This window comes from Erigeron canadensis, chromosome 1 (genome assembly GCF_010389155.1).
Source record: "Erigeron canadensis isolate Cc75 chromosome 1, C_canadensis_v1, whole genome shotgun sequence".
NCBI classification, from domain to species: domain Eukaryota; kingdom Viridiplantae; phylum Streptophyta; class Magnoliopsida; order Asterales; family Asteraceae; genus Erigeron; species Erigeron canadensis.
This window is the reverse complement of record NC_057761.1, coordinates 33,019,454-33,040,251: the sequence shown is the minus strand read 5'-3', so window position 1 is coordinate 33,040,251 and position 20,798 is coordinate 33,019,454. Positions and strand designations below refer to the sequence as shown.

At 34.4% G+C, this 20,798-nt stretch overlaps 2 protein-coding genes and 1 long non-coding RNA gene across 8 annotated transcripts; 2 read left to right on the top strand and 1 right to left on the bottom strand.

Moving 5' to 3' along the window:
* Nucleotides 1-1,187: 1,187 nt before the first annotated feature.
* LOC122585562 lies at nt 1,188-9,593 on the top strand. Its single transcript, XM_043757689.1, has 14 exons — nt 1,188-1,850; nt 2,978-3,064; nt 3,241-3,344; nt 3,511-3,561; nt 3,937-4,108; nt 4,229-4,549; nt 4,953-5,156; nt 5,255-5,764; nt 6,253-6,462; nt 6,595-6,783; nt 7,494-7,666; nt 7,832-7,984; nt 8,198-8,279; nt 8,792-9,593. The coding sequence occupies exons 1-14, from the start codon at nt 1,374-1,376 to the stop codon at nt 9,179-9,181; spliced, it is 3,123 nt and encodes a 1,040-aa protein (XP_043613624.1). The 5' UTR covers nt 1,188-1,373; the 3' UTR covers nt 9,182-9,593.
* Nucleotides 7,652-8,895, bottom strand: LOC122585564. Its single transcript, XR_006321730.1, has 2 exons — nt 8,164-8,895; nt 7,652-8,065 (listed from the first exon to the last, which is right to left on the bottom strand). It is a non-coding gene; the product is annotated as an uncharacterized LOC122585564 (long non-coding RNA).
* Nucleotides 9,594-11,738: 2,145 nt separating the features above from the next.
* Nucleotides 11,739-17,339, top strand: LOC122585563. 6 transcript variants are annotated; one of them, XM_043757692.1, is made up of 6 exons: nt 11,790-11,828; nt 12,068-12,114; nt 12,216-12,386; nt 13,966-14,752; nt 16,695-16,861; nt 17,017-17,339. In XM_043757692.1, the coding sequence occupies exons 3-6, from the start codon at nt 12,250-12,252 to the stop codon at nt 17,126-17,128; spliced, it is 1,203 nt and encodes a 400-aa protein (XP_043613627.1). In that variant the 5' UTR covers nt 11,790-11,828; nt 12,068-12,114; nt 12,216-12,249; the 3' UTR covers nt 17,129-17,339. The 6 variants fall into 6 exon arrangements, with proteins under 6 accessions (XP_043613628.1, XP_043613626.1, XP_043613630.1 ...); XM_043757693.1 differs by lacking the exon at nt 12,068-12,114 and having other exon boundaries at nt 11,739-11,828; XM_043757691.1 differs by lacking the exon at nt 11,790-11,828 and adding an exon at nt 11,750-11,773 and having other exon boundaries at nt 12,068-12,386.
* Nucleotides 17,340-20,798: the final 3,459 nt, after the last annotated feature.

Genomic DNA, 20,798 nt, shown 5'->3' with positions numbered 1-20,798 from the left:
CTAAACAACTACAAACGTGCGGAATCTGATTGTAATTGTCTTTGAGGATTCTGAATAAACATGAACATATATGCACAAATTAAACAAAGAACAAGAGATATAAAACAAATTACTTTATTATTCAGTCATCTCGATTACAATACAATGATAAATCCGTATATAAAACATCTCAATGATTACGGATTACAATCAAAGAGACGACAATAATAATGAATTACATGGGCGGACACGGTGTATAGATCTCTACACCGATCCTATGAATAGCTTTCTGACTAGTCTAAAACCATTAACCCTAAATGTAACCTAAGTCGTGTATATATAGGCTATCGAATGGGCTGGGCTTCTATCATGTTCGTGGGCTTCGAGCTCCTTCGCACGAACTGCTGCCTCATGCTAACGTCATCACGAAGTGATGATGACGTCATCACAACCTTGATGATGTCTTCTTTTCATCATAATCAGCCCTTTGAATTGTATTGCAACGGACAACAAAAGCCTATCAGAAATTGTTTCTACAAATATCTATAATATTCTTAATTAACTTAAAATTTATAAATTTACCTTTAACTCTTGAATAACCGCACTACCTCTTTTTCCATTTTACATTAATAACCGCTACCGTTGCTGCTGTCATCACCACCTCCACCAATGTCGTTGCCAACACCGCCATTGCCATTACACCATCGCGTAATCATTTTCAAATACATCTCATATGGGGGTGTTGAAAGTCGGATATTTGAAATTTCGGATAGTGGATGTCAATATCCGAACACATATCCAAAATTTCGGATATCCCAATTTTCTGGATATTTAAAATTGGATATTCGAATTATCCAAAATATCCGAACTTTTAAAAAAATATATATAGATTTTTGGATATTGAATATAGATATTTTCGGATAGTTTCGAATAATTTCGAACTTTCGGATATGAAATAATAAGATATCGATTTTTGTTTTATAAAAATAAGATTTTCGAATATCTGAAATATTCAAAATTTTCAAAAATCATTATCAGAATCCGATCCAAAATTTCTGATATCTAACTTTTCGGACAATATCGAATCGGATTTTTAGATAACGGGTTGGAATACGCTAGTGAGTTCTACTTTCACAACATCAAAACCTTAAAAATAATATATATTCTCAATTCAAAAGCCCTCTTGAAAACGCGTTTAAACCCAAACATAAAATAAAGAAATCAATCAGATCTCAATCACCGTCACTCTCGAAAGTAACAAATCTATACTTACATTCACTATATATCTACACATTCATAACTGTGTCTGAAATCACAAAATCCTTCATCACCAATAATTATTTTCACATTATTAACGATAATTATTTAAAATCCAATGTTATTATAGAAAAACCATGGGCTTGAACTCGCCGACTCCCCACGACGGCGGCGACGGCGACGGCGACAACAATTCCTCCGGCGCCACTGGTTTTTATCCAATCCGAGACCGTTCCCGCTTCAAACGAAACCCTAACTCTATATCTATACCTGTATCTAAAACCTCTAGTACATCCATCTTATCCGATCGCCGCCGATATCACGGCCGATCTGTCGGCAACCGGAAGTGGCTTTCAGTTAGGGGAACTTCGGCGTGTTATTTATGCTTATTAATTGCTGTTTTTGCGTTTGCATTGGGGGTAATGGTGTTGCAAAGCTATATAGTGTTTTGGGAAGGTAGTGGCGGCAGTGGTGGTGGTAGGAGGATTGGGAGGACGGTTCGAGACGGTTTGAAGTTCGGTAGCTCGTTGCGGTTCGTTTCGCGAGGTTTTGAGGTTGATCGTGTAGCGAAGGATAAACCTCGAGTTGGTGTTAGATCACCTAGGCTTGCAATTGTGAGTATTTGTTTAGTGCACTGTGTTTTAATTTGTATTTGTATAATTGTATGTATGTTTTGTGATTGTGATTAGTTAGGAATGTATAAAAAATAGTGATATTCGTACTACCGTTTTTGATAGATCTACCACAATATACCATAAATCATACATACCGTACAACTCTTCAATGCATTGTGATGGTAAATATATTAAAAGTTATGGTACAAGTATCATTACCCTTAGGAATGTATAAAAAGAATGGTAGGACTAATATAAGCAGGACACCGACAGAGTAGGCAAAATTAGGAAGTTGAAAGAAGCACTAAATTTTACGTATTTAGTCCATGGAGAAGAAGTTAGTGAAACTAACTAAATCTTAGAACAACTAAAATAAATATTTAAGTGTTAGTCTTGCACATGTGTGTGTTAAAACGAGCGTAATAGCAGCTGCTCATGACTTCATGGAAGCTGTGAAGCGTTAGTCGAGATTTACATCTATGATTTTAGCAATGACATTTTGGATTAGATTAACACTGTCAAATCATGGATGCATAGGAAGTTTGGCAGTAACATATACACAAATACATACGATAGGACCCCTTGCTGCATGTCATGATATGTCTCTTCATGTTCCTTCCAAGTTTTGTTTCCTTATATGATTGTATTTTGAGCCTATAGTTGGTGAACATATGTCACACTGGTTTTCAAGGATGATTGATTAAATGTTGATTCATGTCACTCCCATTTCAAATACCGATGACGGTGCCTCCCTGGTGCAAAAGTTATTTAATTGTCATGAACTGTATATTAGAAGAGTGGGATACTTTAAGCAAATATAATAGCTCTTTACATTCCAAAGACTTCGATATCTGGACCTCTGTTACCATGTCTACCTTATAACTAGGATTCTAGTAACTGATACAGTGATACTTTTTATTTACCATTTTCATTGTTTTAACTACAAAGAGATTATTCAACATGGTCATCCAAGGCATTCTGGGATTGCTTAAAGTTATCATTTTTTTGCTTTGCCTTACTTATTTTGCTCAATTACACATATTTTGTACTCCAATGGATGATATGTACATATGTATGTGTACTATGATCTCTTATTTACATGAGTGTCTTGCTTTGATCATTATAAGATCTTAGGAAACATGAAGAATGACCCATCTTCATTGATGCTTCTGACTGTGATGAAGAGTTTGCGTGGATTGGGCTATATGCTTCAGGTGATCTTCTGAAATTCCACCATCTCTTTTTTAGTTCCTTGCATACCTATCTGCTCAGGTGATGGCAGGCTTATGCTTATATGTGTGTATTTTTGTTGTTTGGTTGTCGGGGTAAACAAATTTCTGTAAATTTGTTTGCAAAATTTGTCTTCTTAATCTTTCTTCCATGTATGCAGATATATGTGACAGAGGATGGTGAAACAAAACCACTGTGGGAGAAAGTGGTTGACCAAATCTCAATTTTAAGTCCTGAAAATTATGGTCATATAGATTGGTCAATGTATGTCTGCTCTTTTTTCCATTGCACTTTTTGACAATATGCTTTGATTGTTGTTCTTGATGCGAGAGCACAACAAAGATTTCATTTTTAAAGATATTACTTTATTGTGTTAGTCTCTATGTTCCGAACGGTTCTCTTTTTATTGAAGAAGTCTATATTGGTGCAGATTTGATGCTGTTGTTGTAAATTCTCTAGAAGCACACCATGCTATTTCAAGGTACGGGGTAGTTGATGTGAATAGTTAAAATATTAATTGTAGAAGTTGTCTTTAATCCCGTGTTTACCTTATCCATCAATGTTTATCGATTATCATGCAACCCTATAATACCTTGATAGACTTGTTATGTTATACGCCCACCACCTCTGAACCATACTCTTTGGTCCATCCAATATGCCAATTAAGAATTACAAAAAATAGTAATTTAGCATTAATCGCTAAAATTTGAATTTTAAACACAGACGGACATATGGATAATTTTATATACTACAATTTCCGAATAACTAAAGAAAACATTTCTGAACTAATGAAAGTGGATCTCAGTTTTGTTTTTTTGAAGGTACTATGATTTTTGCGAGTCTTACATCTATGCAGCCTTATGCAGGAGCCCTTTTGCTCTGTGCAGCTTATCTGGATAATTCAAGAAGCTACACTTGCAAATCGCCTTCCTCTATATGAAGAAATGGGATGGGAAAATTTAATTACATACTGGAAGAATGCTTTTAGAAGGGCCGATGTGATTGTGTTTCCAGATTACTCATTTGCGGTAAGTTCTCTTCCGTAGACTGATTGTTTAATTATTTTTGCAATCAGTAAGCACTAATGTAAGTTGAGATAGCTTAGGCATCCTTACATTGTTTCTCAATTATTATCTATCATGTATCAGATGTTATATAGTGTGCTTGATACTGGAAACTTCTTTGTGATTCCTGGATCACCAATAGATGTGTGGGCAGCTGAAAGATACCTAAAAACCCACTCCAAGTCTCAGTTGAGGATTAAAAATGGTTTTGGTGAAGATGATATACTGGTATTGGTTGTTGGAAGTTCTTTCTTCTACAATGAGCTATCATGGGATTATGCTGTGGCAATGCACAACTTAGGACCTCTGCTGAGAAACTTTGCAAAGGAAGGAGATGTTGGGCCGTCATTTAAATTCTTATTTGCATGTGGGAATTCCAGTAGTGCCTATCATGATGCATTGCAGGTATAAAGTTGGCTTTTGATATTTCACACTTTTTGTTTACTGTAGCCCAACTCTAGTAGTAACAAAGTTCCTAAGATCTGGGAGAGGATACACATGGCATCCAGTAGTATCTATATGTTTTTGAACCCAATAAAAGTTTCAATTCATCTTCACTATGATCTGGTAATTTATACCCGAAAAGAATGTAGCACGAGTTTTGAAACCTGTAGACTTTAGGAGTTTTTTACTAAGACTACACCAGTAGTAATTAAACCTGACACTTGAGTGATTTTTGCAAAAGAATGTGGTTTCAAGCAAGTATAACTTATGTGATGAATACTGCTTTATTGCATACAAGTCTCAGACTTTGATATAATAACTTTTTATATATGAAAAAGCACTTTTCATAATGATAAATTTTCAGGATATTGCTGCTCATCTGGGTCTTCGTCGCGATTCTGTCGGACACTATGGTTTAGATGGTGACGTGGATGAGTTGTTATTAACATCTGATATTGTTCTATACGGTTCCTCTCAAGAGGAACAAAGTTTTCCTTCACTACTTACTAGAGCCATGACATTTGGTATTCCGATAATTACCCCTGATTATCCCATTATAAGAAAATATGTACGTTATATCTTTTACTTCATATCTGTTATACATGTAAATTAGGCGAGGTTAAACTTATGTATTTTATTTCCCTGTAAATATCTCTATATTCACAGGTTATGAATGGGGAACATGGAATTATTGTTCCAAAAGACAAGCCTGATGAGTTGATGAAATCTTTCTTACTTCTGATATCACAAGGAAAACTATCAAATCTTGCATTTACAATATCTTCTTCAGGGAGGCAGCTTGCTAAGAACATGCAGGCATCAGAATGTATTGCTGATTACATGAAGCTTCTGGACAGTGTTATTACACTTCCATCAGACTCCATGTTGCCAGGCTTTATTTCTCAGCTAAAACAGGAAGAATGGGAATGGGATTTGTTCTCAGAGGAACCAGATCAGGGGTCCGCTGATACGTCTTATTTGAATACGAAGGACGCTACTAGAAATGCAAGTGTTGTTTATGACATCGAGGAACATATGGCCCCACTATTAAATTCAAGAACATTGTCTATGAATGAATCTGAGAGAATGCCAGAAGATATTCCAATTGAACAGGACTGGGAAGTTTTAAGTGAAATTGATAGTTTGGAAGAAGTTGAGAGAGTAGAGCTACAAGAGGTATGATTCATCCTGCAAGCATGACCTTCAGAGGTGTCACCTTCTAAGTTCTACCCACTTTTGAATGGATTGGGTTGGGTTGGGTTTCATCTCGAAAGAGTCAAAAACAAAAAGTAAAAGTGGAACAATTCGAATGGTTTGATATGGTTAAAAGTCGGCCAAGGTCTATTTCTAGTCGATACAACCTCTTAACTCCCCTTTTCACAAAGATTTATACTATCTTGTAATCATAGTTAATACTATTAATTTAATTAATAATAATACACTAGGAAATGAACAACAAAGTGTTTCTGGATCCATCTGATCTGTCCGAAAAATGTTATGTTTCAACTTGAACATTTTCCATTTATTACTTGATCCTCTAAAGTCTAAACCTCATGACTTGCCTCCTCTAATGAGTAATTTCTGGTACCTACTTCGTTTTGTGATTATCTTTTTTCCTTGGTGGCCTACTCTGTAAGTAAGCAATTGTTTTCCATTTCATGTAGATCGAAGGAAGAACAGATAAAAGCTATGGTGTATGGGAGGAATTATATCGTGATGCTAAAAAGGCAGAAAAGCTAAAATCCGAAGCAAATGAAAGGGATGAAGGGGAGCTAGAGAGAACAGGCCAACCTTTATGCATATATGAGGTTTATAATGGAGCCGGGGCTTGGCCCTTTCTGCACCATGGATCTTTATATCGTGGGTTAAGTCTTGTAAGTTACTTCACCATTCTCAAAGGATGCATTTTCCATTAGTTGGGCGGCTTTTAGTTTTGATCTTTTATTCTTTTACCATCAACCCTCTCAACTTATATTCATTGTTCCAGTTTTGTGTACATTTTTCAGTCAACCAAATCTCGAAGATTGAGATCAGATGATGTGGATGCAGTTGGGAGGCTTTCCATTTTGAACGAGACACACTACCGTGATGTTCTTCTTGAGATGGGCGGCATGTTTTCCATCGCAAATAGGGTTGATAATGTTCACAAGCGACCTTGGATTGGATTCCAATCATGGCGTGCTGCTGCAAGGAAGGTGGGTCAGACAGTTTTTGAAGTTTAAGCATTTCCTCACCAGAGGTTGCAAAATAGGTGGTTCATGCAGGCTTACATAATTTGTCAAAAGGGGGAAATCTTTGTATGGGCCCGGTTGGATTGACCCAGATATACTTTGCCCAAAAGTTCTAAATTTCTTTATAAATCTCTAGTGTGTCAATACAATCAGAAATATAGTGTTATTTCTATAATGAATTTTTATATTATATATTTCTAAAATCTAAAACATGATTGCAAGGGTCTGGTTGAACTGACAGAGAAAACCCTGCTCAAAAGTTCTAAATTTCTTTATAAATATTTAGCATGTCCGTATGATCAGAAGTGTAATGTTTAACTTTATAATAATCAAGTTTTTCATTTGAATATAATAAATTTGGAGGGTATATGCACCAAAAGTACACTTTGGGTCACTTTTTATCTGTTTGTCCTGTTACCTGTTAAGAGTTTTAACATACCTATTAGTAAGTAATCGGGTCAAAATTGACATCACTGGTTTCCTGTATGCCTACTAGGTTTTTTTTTTTTTATCACATGAGAATGGTTTGTTCTCTGGAGGAATGGGATTTTGGAAGGATTTTTGAGTTTTGAATTCAATATTCACTCTGACATGATGTTGCAATCTGCCAACAACTACATTATGCTATGTTTGCATGTGGATCTTTTTGTTAAATCTGTGTGTAATTGTTTCAGGTATCTTTGTCCTCCAAAGCTGAAAGGGTTCTGGAAGGAACCGTGCAACAGAACCAAAGAGGAGACATAATATATTTTTGGGCACTTGTGGACATGGATGGCGAACTTGCTGGGGGTGATCATGTTCTAACATTTTGGTCTATGTGTGATATCTTAAATGCAGGAAATTGCAGGTACTTTCATCTGTTAATCCAATTATGACATACATTTGCCCCTGTCATGAATTCTTTTTCCCTATTTGTTTGACTATCAACTAAACTTTTAAAATCTCCTTGAATGACGGATAACTCTTGTACATTTAAATGACAACTTTGCATACTTCTTATGTTGTTATGCAGAACGGCCTTTCAGGATGCTTTCCGGCGGATGTATGCATTGCCACCTTATGTGGAAGCCCTCCCACCGATGCCTGAAGATGGTGGGCACTGGTCTTCTCTGCATAGCTGGGTCATGGCAACCCCATCTTTCCTAGAATTCATGATGTTTTCCAGGTAACATTAACGTGCAACCTTCAGTTCAAATTTGTGTCTATTGATGCTGTATAAAAATTGTCATTCTATGGGTCCTACATGCTGTGAAAGAAGTAATAAAATGTTAAGTTAGTCTCATTTATTTTTTTGAAAATTAGATGTTACATTTGAGAGAAAAATCAGAATTCCGAATGATCTACCATTCCTCAGCTAATCCATTTGATTGTACCACAGGATGTTTGCTGATTCTCTTGATAGTTTACACATGAATGGAAGTACTGCCACTGAATGCCTGTTAGGATCTTCAGTGAGCGAGGTAATAAAGATACCCTCTACGCTTTTCATTTCGGATGGGATTTTGATATGAGATTGAGTTAAATGCAAAGAAAATATGCATGTGTTTGCTCAACTGGTCGAGACCTATCGAATATTATTGAAATTTATTGAGTTCAAGCTAGAGATGGCAAAACGGGCAGTCAGGTTAGGTATCGAACTGGTTTTTGTTTAGGCGGGTCAAAACAGGTCTGGTTGGACCAAAAAACACTTGTTATCAAAACGGTGAATTCGTTTTTTTTTTTAAATTAAAAAGGTCTTGGACATACAAGCATTTAAAGTTTGAACACATACTAGGTGACTTTTGATCCATTCAATGGGTTATTTCAAGCTCATGATACATGCTTGACACCTGATTTGCTTTTTTTCCATTAAGGTGGTTGTCAATTGATGTCCCTAGTTCGAACCCCTAGTCTTCTAGAATAATTCAGACACATGAATCTTTAGGATGGAATTTTTCTAATCACTATCCCCCTTTTCTGTTCCTCTATACAGAAGCAATATTGCTATTGTCGGCTATTAGAACTCTTGGTCAATGTATGGGCTTACCATAGTGCTCGAACCATGGTGTACATCGATCCGAATTCAGGATCGCTAGAAGAACAACATCCATTAGAACAGCGTAAAGGGTTCATGTGGAGCAAATATTTCAACACTACTTTGTTAAAGACCATGGATGAAGATCTTGCCGAGGCGGCAGATGATGGTGATCATCCATATGAAATGTGGTTATGGCCAAGAACTGGGGAAGTACATTGGCAAGGTGTATTTGAAAGAGAGAGGGAAGAAAGATATAGGATAAAAATGGACAAAAAAAGAAAACAAAAAGAGAAAATACTCGAAAGGTTAAAGTTTGGGTACAAGCAGAGGACACTTGGAGGGTAGACTCTTCTTTTCATGTTTTGGTTCTAATTCTAACCATGAAACAGAGATTTCTGGGTATCCCAGTGAATCGGGGATTGGGGATCAGGATCAATTTTGCTGGGAATAGAGATTGGTTTTCATTGACACCAGCAAAAGTTGGAGAGGCAGCTGTCGGCTGATTGATAATTAATATTCTTGTTTTTGTTCGTGGTGTTTACGAGGGTATATATATGCTGGCTATACAAACAGAAGGAAGCAATACATGGGTACAACCACACAATCAATGGGTGACTTACATTCTTTTAGTACAAGTTATATTCATTAATTTATGTGATGAGTTGAAGTGTATTCTTTTTGTATCCCTCGATGTATATACTAGACAACAAATTTTGTTTCCATATTATATACCAATTCTCCTAGTTTTGTGGGCAAACTTCGCATGTGTGTGATGATACATGAAATGGCCCTTTATGAGTTAAATAGAGACGGTCAATCTTTATCTATTTGTCAGGAAAAGCTATTCTGAATCAAACCAAAATAGCACCGTCAGTAGTCCAGCGTTCAACCGTTGTGCCGTGTGCAGTTGCACAGAACATTTCCTCTTACTGTACTTCATTACAACTCATTGACTTGTCCCTTAAAAGTCATTTACTGTACACATTGTGGATAAACTTCAATTTTTAAAAATATAGCAAAATAACTTCAATTTTCAAAAATATAGCAGAAATACTAGTATAAATAAATGAAAAATAAGTCTCATTTCATTTCATCCATAGATTTTTTATTTTTTTAACAGCCTTTCATAGATTTAACAAGTGTTATAATTATTTGGCCAATATTTTGGGAGGATATAGTTTCTCTAACATTGGTGTTTGCAGTTATGTTTTAAAGTGATTATTTGACACACAGTCTAAAATTAGAGATTAATGTACTCTTTCATTTGTATACGGTTGTCCATTATACTTTTTTATTTATGAGTTTTACCCACAAACTTTTTTTTAACACGGGTAACCCAAATCTTCAAAACTGGTTCTCTCTCATTTATATTTCTTCAAATCTGTTCCTCTCTAAGAATTAACCCAAAAAAATCCAGATTTTCAAATGGAAAAAAATAAAAATATTCAGATCGAGTCATGCTACTCATTTACAAATGCTAAGACTAAGCAAGAAACAACTATATCATCACATCATTAATCAACATAACTAGAACAGATCGATACACACCACACACATATATACATACGCATATATATATATATATATTGAAAAGTTATTTTGAGAACCTTTTTTTTGCTAGAACCTTTGAGAACTTTTCAAATCAAGCCCAACCGATGATTATTCTTTACATGAAAATTGTTTTTTTTTTTTTTTTTATTATTTTCTGAATAACTTATATGTAATTTTGAAGTTTATAATTGTGTGGAGTTATGAATTATCATGCATTATACATTATGTGGAAATTTGGATTCTTGATCACACCGCACGCCACTATCACCATCGCCGCTGCATTGTGTTGCATTGTGCGGGCATATGACTCGTAACCTGAAAAAATGTTTAGATCAAAAGTGATTAACTATTGTGAAAACGCAGTTTTAGAATTAACATTTATAAATATGTTTTTTGAAAGTTCAAACTTAAAAATACAGAATTTATTTTACAAGTGTAAAACCAACCACCTCTTAAATGAACTGGCACGATACTCACGCACTGCGACGGTATTCGTGACGGTAACAGTGTGTGGTGGGGGACGACTGTTGGTGGTAGGGGGATGTCGAGCGATGTAGATAATTTATGTAAAAGTAATTGATGTAAAGGGTAAATGAAAATATTTCAAAAGATAAATAACCGAGAGTGTAATATAATCATTAAAGATAATTTAGACATTCCACATGTGACTTTTAGCATGGGGCTATTCTTTTTATAATATAGTATAGAATTATAGATATAGAAGTATAGATTACTCTATATACAAATTAATTCCGTTTCTTTTTTTTAGTCATTAATTGCTGAGTATATTAAGTGGCTGAATGCATAAAGAATGTATGTATGTATTAAGTAAAATAAAGGTAATTGACGATTATTTTTGTTTATCTATAAACCCTTATAAAGCATATTGACTTTTTCTATTTTAGGAAATTCAACATTTTTTTATACCCAAAATACCCTTATTTCTTAATCTTAATTCTCCTATACACCTAATTTATACTTTTATATTATTTAATAAATAAAACAACATTCTCTTTAAAAGTTATGGAGGAATTATCTAAAATACCATTAAAGATTAAATTACAATATCAGTCATTTATCCAATATATCTCCATTAATCTTTTATCAATTATCTTTACATCACTTATCTGCACCATTCGACGCCGCCTCCACCACCAACAATGACCCCCACCACCACATCCTCGCCGTCACAACACCGCCGCATTGCGCAGGTACCGTGCTAGTTAAGTTAAAAAAGAAACATGAAATTTAATTTAATAATTAAATTTTTAACTATTAAGTTCATGAAAAATAAACATAGCCTTAGCCCAGCATCTCTGTCGGGTCGGGTCCGGATCATTTCATTTCAGTTTCACTTTGTAAAACCCCTTGTAGGGTTTGTTTCAGGTGACACTACTAAAACCCTTTCATATCTACCTCGTATACTTACACACTCTTTCAGGTATAAATCCATATATACTTACACAGACACACACACACACACACAAATGTATGTGTATTTATATATATTAGGCATGTCTACTTATATACATATATGTATGTGTATCTATATGCCTGTACCTGAATAATTTATCTAGTTTTACAATGTTGTAGATTTTACCTTTCAAAGTTCATAAAAGGGGTTCTATTATATACAATTAAAGTTAACTTCGTTATTATATACTCTTTTTTTTTTTTCAGATTTATATGGTACACATTTTAGTAAAGTGCTTTTGGAAGGCTTAATAGTATGTATTGAGTTTCAGTGATGATTACTTGATTGTTTAATTGTAACGGTTATTTAAGAAGACGGGCGTTTGAATTCGACGGTGTTGACCTTTACGTGTAGGACTGGTTGTTGGTTACCTTTAATCTAACACTCGATGCACGCGGCTAGAGGAGGCTGGCTAGGGCAAACATATGCTCTAGCGAAATTCGATGATTCTTTTGAAGGGAAGAAATCAGGGATACGGCGGTCAAAGGAGGAAAGGAAGGGAATGGTCGAGAATTTTATTAAAAGGTGTGTTCTCAAATCTTTGTCATTTGGCTTGAATATCTAAAAAAGATACTTAAATTTTCCGATATTTGTGCATAAGTATAGTTATATATGTATATATGGTGACAATCAAATAAAAACAGTCTTAATATAAGAACATGGTGACAACACTTAAAAACTACATTTTGATGCATTAAAAGTCCATAAAACTAACTTAGTGCATAACTAATTATCATTATTTAAGTGTTTAACAACAGATTGATCAGTCAAAATCGAAAAAATCACGTTTTTTGTTAGATGCATCATTTTGATGAATATGCATCCAAGATGGATGGCACAAAACAAAAAACGTGATTTTTTCGATTTTGACGAATCGATGTGTTGTTAAACACTTAAATTATGATAATTAGTTATATGCTATGTTAGTTTTATGGACTTTTAATGCATCAAAATGATGTTTTGAAGTCTTCTCACCGTTCTTATTTTAAGAGTGTTCTTACCGGAATGTTATTGTTGGACTCCTGTAAATGTAAACATGGTTATAAAATTTACTGAAGTGCTACCAAAAAAAGGGTAAATGCCCAGGAACCCCTTAGTCCTGTAGAGGAATTTTTCCTCTCCAGCTAGTGACCCTGCAACGCTGTCTGGCGGTGAGACCTTAGAAACCTTGGCTGGTTGAATATGCTTTTGTAGGGATTCGAACCTGGGTGATGTTCCCACCAAGTCGCTCTTTAGGGGGAAGGTGGTGAAGTGCTATCAATGTAATAGCTATGCTTGTAGCTACAGAACGCCTCAGTTTATGCTTCCATATCGTACTGGTTATCTATTTCACATGAACATGTATGAATCATTTTTCCGGGTTCAAACCATAAGTATCGGGTCATAGAAAATCCTAAACGCCATCCTAATATTAGTGAGTGGTGGTTAGTACAGAAAGTTTGTTAGAATCCCCTTAAGTCAGTATTGGAAGCGTATATGACCAAATAAGGTTGGCTATATTATTACTGACAGGAAAATAAATCCTATGCCCAAAGTGGGAACATATATTTCAATAGAAATTGAAGCGATATTCATGGTTGTAAATCTCAGTTATCTCGGCCGATATATCCCCGATATATCGCTTATCGGTGGTCGACCGAGACGATACCGAAAAGCGATATTTACAACCTTGGCGATATTACTTACCCTTCGTGGGCCATAAATTCCGCATGTTTGCCCGCCGTATTAATATCACTTTGTGGAGTTTTGACACTTGAGAATACTGATGCAAACAAGTAGATTGTAGAATTGGAAGTGATATGATTAGTTGTGATATTGTTCTTGTTAAGTGAATTGGAAATATGGAATTATGATTGTAAGTTAGTTTATAGAGTATAGTTTACCTGATAATGAGACAAGTTTCAAGAAAGCACAGAACCTAGCTAGCTTGGCTAAACCTGCAGTGAACATGCTAGATGTTAGGATATTAAAGAATACAGGCACAGATATTGAAATATTGGGTCATATATACATCTGCAGTAGGCTACATATTTTTTTTGTTTATTTATTTTTATTGATATTAAATTAGATACCAAAAATCAAATAACAATTATGGTTGTTGCAGATACCAGAAATTAAACAATGGAGATTTTCCATCACTCAATCTCACACGCAAGGAAGTAGGTGGGTCATTTTACACAGTGCGTGAAATAGTCCGCGAGATAATTCAAGAGAATCGAGTGCTGGGCCCACCTAAGTCACCTCCGGGTGATCAAAACTTGGAAAACCTTGATAGCTTCTTAGAGGACCATCCATTGGGCTCAATAGCCGTTGATCATGTACATTTGGTACCTCCAGTTGACCCCCAGAGGCTACATGAGTATGAGTTAATAAGTGAAAAAGCTCTGAATACAAGGAGCAGCAGTGAAATTCATCAAGGGCAAGGCCATGACAACGTTGTTGACGGAATTATGAATACCACGGAGAAGGGTGGAGAAGCTAAACATTCAGGAAATTCAGAGTTGCTAGTGGGAAAAGATGTGGAAAAACATACAGATGATGAAGAAAATAGTTATGTTGAAACTAGCCAATTATCACGAGGTGATATGGCGGAGACAACTTATGAGACTGTAAATAATGAAGCACTCGAAAAGCCAGAGAAAACAGAGTTAGTAACGGAAGGAGATATGGGAAGACAACAGGATAAGAAAACTGAAGTAGTAGCTAATCAAACTCAAGTACATCAATTATTGGAGGATATAGAGGTAGGGAATCTTGTTGGTAACACAGTTCATAACATGGATGAAAAATCAAGTGAGAGAGAATCAGTGGATGCTGAAAGTGATACTTTGCTTGCTGTTAATGGCAACACAAGAGCTATACTTGAAGACACTTTGCTTGCTGAAAAAGTAGTGAGATTCTATTAACATTCTATATCACTTGATTCTATATACTGTGTGCATGCATCTTTTGGTAGACTTGTCAAGTAACCTAAAAAATGGTGCTCTGATCTTGAATGCGGCTGCTAAAGTTTATGCTGCATACATACTTTGTTTTTCTTGACAAAAATTTATTAGGTATATACATGGGTCTATTTTCTTTAAATACTTTAACTGAAGTTAAAGATTTACCTGGATTTTTGTTCGTTATCACATTACAAGTTTGTTAGATTCCAAATCATATGAGGATGCATTAGATAAGGAATCTAAACACATAGAGAAATGCAAAACAAAAATCCAACAGAAGTACCCAGATACCATGGTGTATCAAATGAACTGCCTATATGCCCGATAGAGTAAGTAAAAGTTGTTCGAACTAGGTTTTCCGGTACCAACTTGCTTTCCATGATTCTGTTGGTAGAATGTCATGTTAACAACATTTGATTTTCAACTTAGTATAGTATATACTGATCTGAATAATTGAGTTTAAATTATCAAATGCTTAGGGGTATTTATTCACCAACTGATATCAGTTATCTACTAGGTAACTTTTTAGAAGTTTTACCACTTATATTTTCTTCCGGTTCCAGCTAACAACCAAGTCTTTATAGATTTTTTTTCTAAGTATATCATCTTTTTTATAAAATATATCCTTATCTATCTCTAAGTTGAAACCAAAGGCCTACATTGAGTCCTTATCTTCTTTGTTTAAATGCAAATAAGCCCAACACAGCAAAGGACATGTAATAAGATATGTCTTTACCTATCCTCTTTATTTAGGATATGTTTAATGTGGTAGCCTGGACCTTTGTTGGGTTTGCTTGTTGATTATAATATTGACAGTAGCCAATTTTATGCACCGTCGTCACAAAATAATGTCTGCCTATCTATTTTAGTTTGACCCATCACGAGTGTCCACCTCTAGAAGCAATATTTTATGTTTACTATTTCTATCCTTGATTCTTATGAACTTAAAAATCTCTGTAGAAATCTATGGTTAAAATGTCTTTCAGCTATTATCTAATACTACTCTATCTGAAGTCTGAACATAACACGCCGTGAAAGAAAAATATTAATTACTTAAACCGTATGCCATTCTTGGTTTTAAAAAGTGCGCCCCAGGCGCGAGCCCTAGTGCTTTTTGGTACCCAAGGCGCAGGGTGTACAAAAAGCGCTCACTTTTTGGGCTTTTTTGTGAGCCCAGGCACCAATAAGCGCTAAAAAGCGTGAGGTTTTTGTACACAACAAGATTTTTTCATAAATAAGTAATCTTTTTTTTCCTTACCCTTTTTTTCTCAACAAGATTGATCTCTTATTTCTTCATTCTCAACAAGACCAACAATCTTTCGGGGGTTTCTTTTCAAACATCAAATTTGATCAAATCCGGACTTAAACGAGCTTACTAATGGTGTTTTTGTATTTTGTGTTACAAGTACTATAGAAGTAATTTATATATTATATGCGCCTCGCGTACGAAAAGCTTGCCACTTTTGAACTCAGCGCTTTGGGCTTCAGAAATGGACCGTATCGCTTTTGTGCACCTATCGTCTTTTAAAACCAAGATGCCATTTTTCAATCTGGACACTTATTTTTGGGAGGAAGTGTTAATGCACATCTTTCTCATAAACTTGGACCTCTACTAAAACTGAAACTGCTATCTGCCACCATGGCGTGCAGCACTAGTGTATCAGTAGATTTGGCTTATCATGAGACAGTGTTCCGATGGGTGTCATCATTATCAATAAGATGTTTCATAGATATCGACTTCTTATTATTTTCTCTTGTGATAGGCAAGTTGCATGCTCGTAAACTTTGTTCTTCAATGTGTATGATCTTGTATTTGTAGTCATTGGAGACACCTAAACTATTCATCTTAACAGTTTAGATCATGTGTTCTTTTGTGTCTTCTTTACAGACGGTAAATGGTGACAATGTTCAGAATCTGTACAGCAAAACTGCTTGCAATCCTGTACAACAGCCAACGATTGATGAAAGAAGTGCAAAGGTGAACAAATCTACTGACCAAAATGAAGACAGTTCCCAAAAGAGAAAAAGCAACACGACGCTGAACAGGATTAATCTGTAAGTACATGTGTGTTAGCAGTTAACACCATTTTTTTTTTGCTTTTGTATTGCTGTAAGAACACAATGTGATAATGTGATCTCACATGATTGAGCTTATGGCTCTCCTTGTGCTGATTCTAATTTAAATCCTATGATTAATTTGACTTTTTAAGCAGCGAGTCATGGAAAGCAGCATCAAAGAAATCCTATGGCCGAGAATCTCACCCACTCGTGAAATTTGTCAAGTCTTTCATTACAGCATTCGTGAAGTTTTGGACCGAGTAGTGCATTCTTTGCTTTTAGCTGAAGTTTTTGTTTGAGTTAGAGCGAGATGAGAGCCTAATGCCTATATGTAGTGGTGTGTTTTTGTCCAAACTTCGGCATATTGTCGCCCGATTGGCTGTAGCAAAAGTTGTATTTAACATGAGATTGAATGGTTCGGATTTTGCATGTATTATTATGTCTACTTAGTTTTATTACAAGCATTTGATGTTTACAGAGGAAGTTTCCTTACAAACTTTTACGTGAGAGCTATTTAATTTCTTTTATACTTGATAGGTCAAAAGAGAAGATGAATAATATCGCTTTCTTTATGAAATGTGCTACATGTTTACGGTGATAGTAACAAGGTTTACTACAAAACAACAATGAGCTTGAAGCTTACTAGAATGAGGTTCTCTTCTTTTCTACAGCAGGGTAAAAAGATTCTCTTACCATGTAGATATACCATCTAAAATCATAACCACATTACATGACACTTCTTTTTAACTTTAAACATATATAACTTCTAGGAACATCTTAAAGTTTGTAAAAGAATTTAGCACCATTAGCACATCATTATAATAATTATATAATTTATATATGTGGGAAATTGAAGCGTGTATGGACATGCAATATCATGCAAACATGTTATTTTATGTATATATACATGGCTACTATGTGGCTTTGGGCCAGCCATGCCTTTTCATGTTTTTCTATATTTATATTTTGTGTTTTTTGCAATTATATATTTGCAACCGTTTGTCACAACAAAAACGACAATTTTATATTAATATTCGCTTGTCACAGCTAAAATGGTTGTCTTGTTTTATATCTGTATACTTTATTAGCATAAAAATTTCTTTAACTAATGAAAATAGTGCAAGGTATTTTTGAAACCGATAGATCTCTTTAACTAATGAATAATGATGTACATAACTATGTAAAATCTGGTGATACGAATGGAATAATGTTTACATTTATACAAACCAAATACGGAGTATATATGTAAAATCTGTTGATACTTGATACGAATGGAATAATGTTTACATTTATCTATACTACTATCTATACTCCTTATTAAAAATTATTCACCCTTGTTGAAAGTTTACATAATTTGGGACATGCAATTTTACTTTTGTACCCTTGGTCATCTCTTTACTCCAACAATCTGAATTTTCCAACTTCTAATAAAAATTACCAATTAATGATATATTACACTATTAGTCCTTAATTATTCTTTTAAAATATCTAAATTAACTCTTTACATTAATTACTTTTACATCAATTATTTACACTACTTGACGTCACCTTTACCATCAAAAGTCGTCCCCCACCATTACACTGTCGCCGCCCCAAACACCGCCGCATAGCGCGGGTACCGTGCTAGTATAAAATTAAAATTATAACCCCTATGTTGAAATTTTACATAAATAGAACATACGAATTGACCAAAATACCCTTCATGAATTAAATCACCATCAACCCTAAATATTAAATTACACCATTAGTCCATTATATATATTAGAAAATATCTCTACTAACCCCTTTATATCAAATACTTTTACGGTTTTACCTACACCAATAGATGTCGCCACCACCGTCATCGCCGACTCGCCGCCGCATTGCGCGAGTACCATGCTCGTATAAACCAAATAAAATGGGTCTAGTGTAAGGTTTTTTTCCCCTTTTTTTGTTTTCGTCTCCCTTACCACACTCTATTTCTCTCTCCAGATTTAGAGCTATTAGATATTTTATTTTCTTTCTGTATAAAATTAAAGACTTTTAATATATAAATGTACAACTTTTTTATGCATATTAAGTGAAGTCTTAAGGACTTCGTTTAGAATTCTCCAAAAGAGCAATAATGCATTATATATTTTAAGGATAAACCATCTCACTTCTGGTTTGAATTATCCGAATGTCCAGAATAATGAAAATTTCCTAAATACCCTCCTTCACCTACACATTGTCTCCACAAATGGGAAAAGTTAAACTCGAAAACAGGTTAGAAATTACCTAAAAGTACAAAGTTTTATCAATATATTACCAACCCTATTAGTTATTTTATGGAAAGATAATGATAAAGGAATAACCGTGTCAAAGATGATTTGTCATTTGCAAACTGAACCCATGTATTTGTCATCTACAGTACATACATCATACAAAGAAAAAAATAGAGTTTTCTAAATGTATTATCATAATTATAAAATTGCAGATAAGGTAAATTGGATTAGTTAAAAAAAAAATGAGACAATAGATAGGATTAAAAAAGATTACATAGGGATCCTATCTGTAAGAATAACGGCGTTCACGGAATCCTATGCCAAAAAGGTAAGTGAGTGTGTGTTGAGGGAACATGGGGCCGAAAAGACTTTCATGTGCAAAGATTCATTCATTCATCCCTCACATGTGGATTATATGGCGTATTTGGTAACCCAACGCCTCACATGATCGTCTTCTATTTTAATTAAGTTTTTTTTGTTCATTTTTAAGTAATTTACATTTTCCAATTAGATTAGCTAGGAGATAACCACTTATAAAAACTAACATACTTCCATGAACGAATTTAGCATGAAGGCCGTATGGCCAGCTCCTTCCATACTAATTTTAATACAATGAAACTTTTTATTTTTTCATTTCAAAGTATATTTATATTCTTGTCCCTATAAAAATATAAATATAAAAATCAAATACAAAGCGTAAGACTAACATTTTTAGTTTGAACATTCGAAATTATTTTTCTAACTCCGTCACTTGATACTTCGGTGATGTTTAACTTTGACTTAGAAGGTTCACATAATATGATGCTCTGTTAAATATTTTCGAAAACTATGTACAAAATGATATACTACTTAATTATCAATTATCTATCAATCTTTTGGTTTTGCAGAAAGCAATTAATTGACTTGACAATTACCATTAGATGGTAATATATAGTAATATTATATTGAGGTACTTTCATTAATCATCTGAGGTGGTATCAAAGTGGGCAACAGAAGTTAATGTCTTCTTCGAAATTGAAACTTTATTATGGATTTTTTTTTAAAATTTATAAGTTTTTAAATTTTATCCCCTTCTAAATTTGTTTTTTATGAATTTTTTAATTATGTTCCCTTTTAAAAAAAAAATACTGGTACCGTCTCTACTAATCATGAAGGCTTTATACGGTTGTTTCACTGATACACCTTCATACACAATAGTCACAAATTATCTATAAAAAATAAATATTGTTAAATCAGATTTATTTCTACACAGAGTCGGTTCAACATACTTGGGGGCCTAAATCGAAACTTTATTACAAGACCTTTCAGATTAATATAATTATTCATACTTTATTTAATTCATTTTACGACTGCGTTAACATATTTTCAACATAATGCCGTGATTTATTCACATATACACATATCACATTACACAAAACTTTTTATTTTTATGCTTCTCATTTTCTTAATATTTTTTGTAATTCTCATTTGTATTAGATTCTATGTAGTTTTATATATATAAAAATTTAAGGCCTTCGAATTTTTGGATTCTAAAGACTTTGCTTCACTTATTTTACCTTTGAGCTATTACTGTTTTTACAATGTGTTTCTCAGAATTTCCACGTAGATATCCATCCAATCATATAATTCCACCCATGCTCCATACTACTCATGCCCCATGCTCCATTGCATTGCATGTCTTGTACGGCATG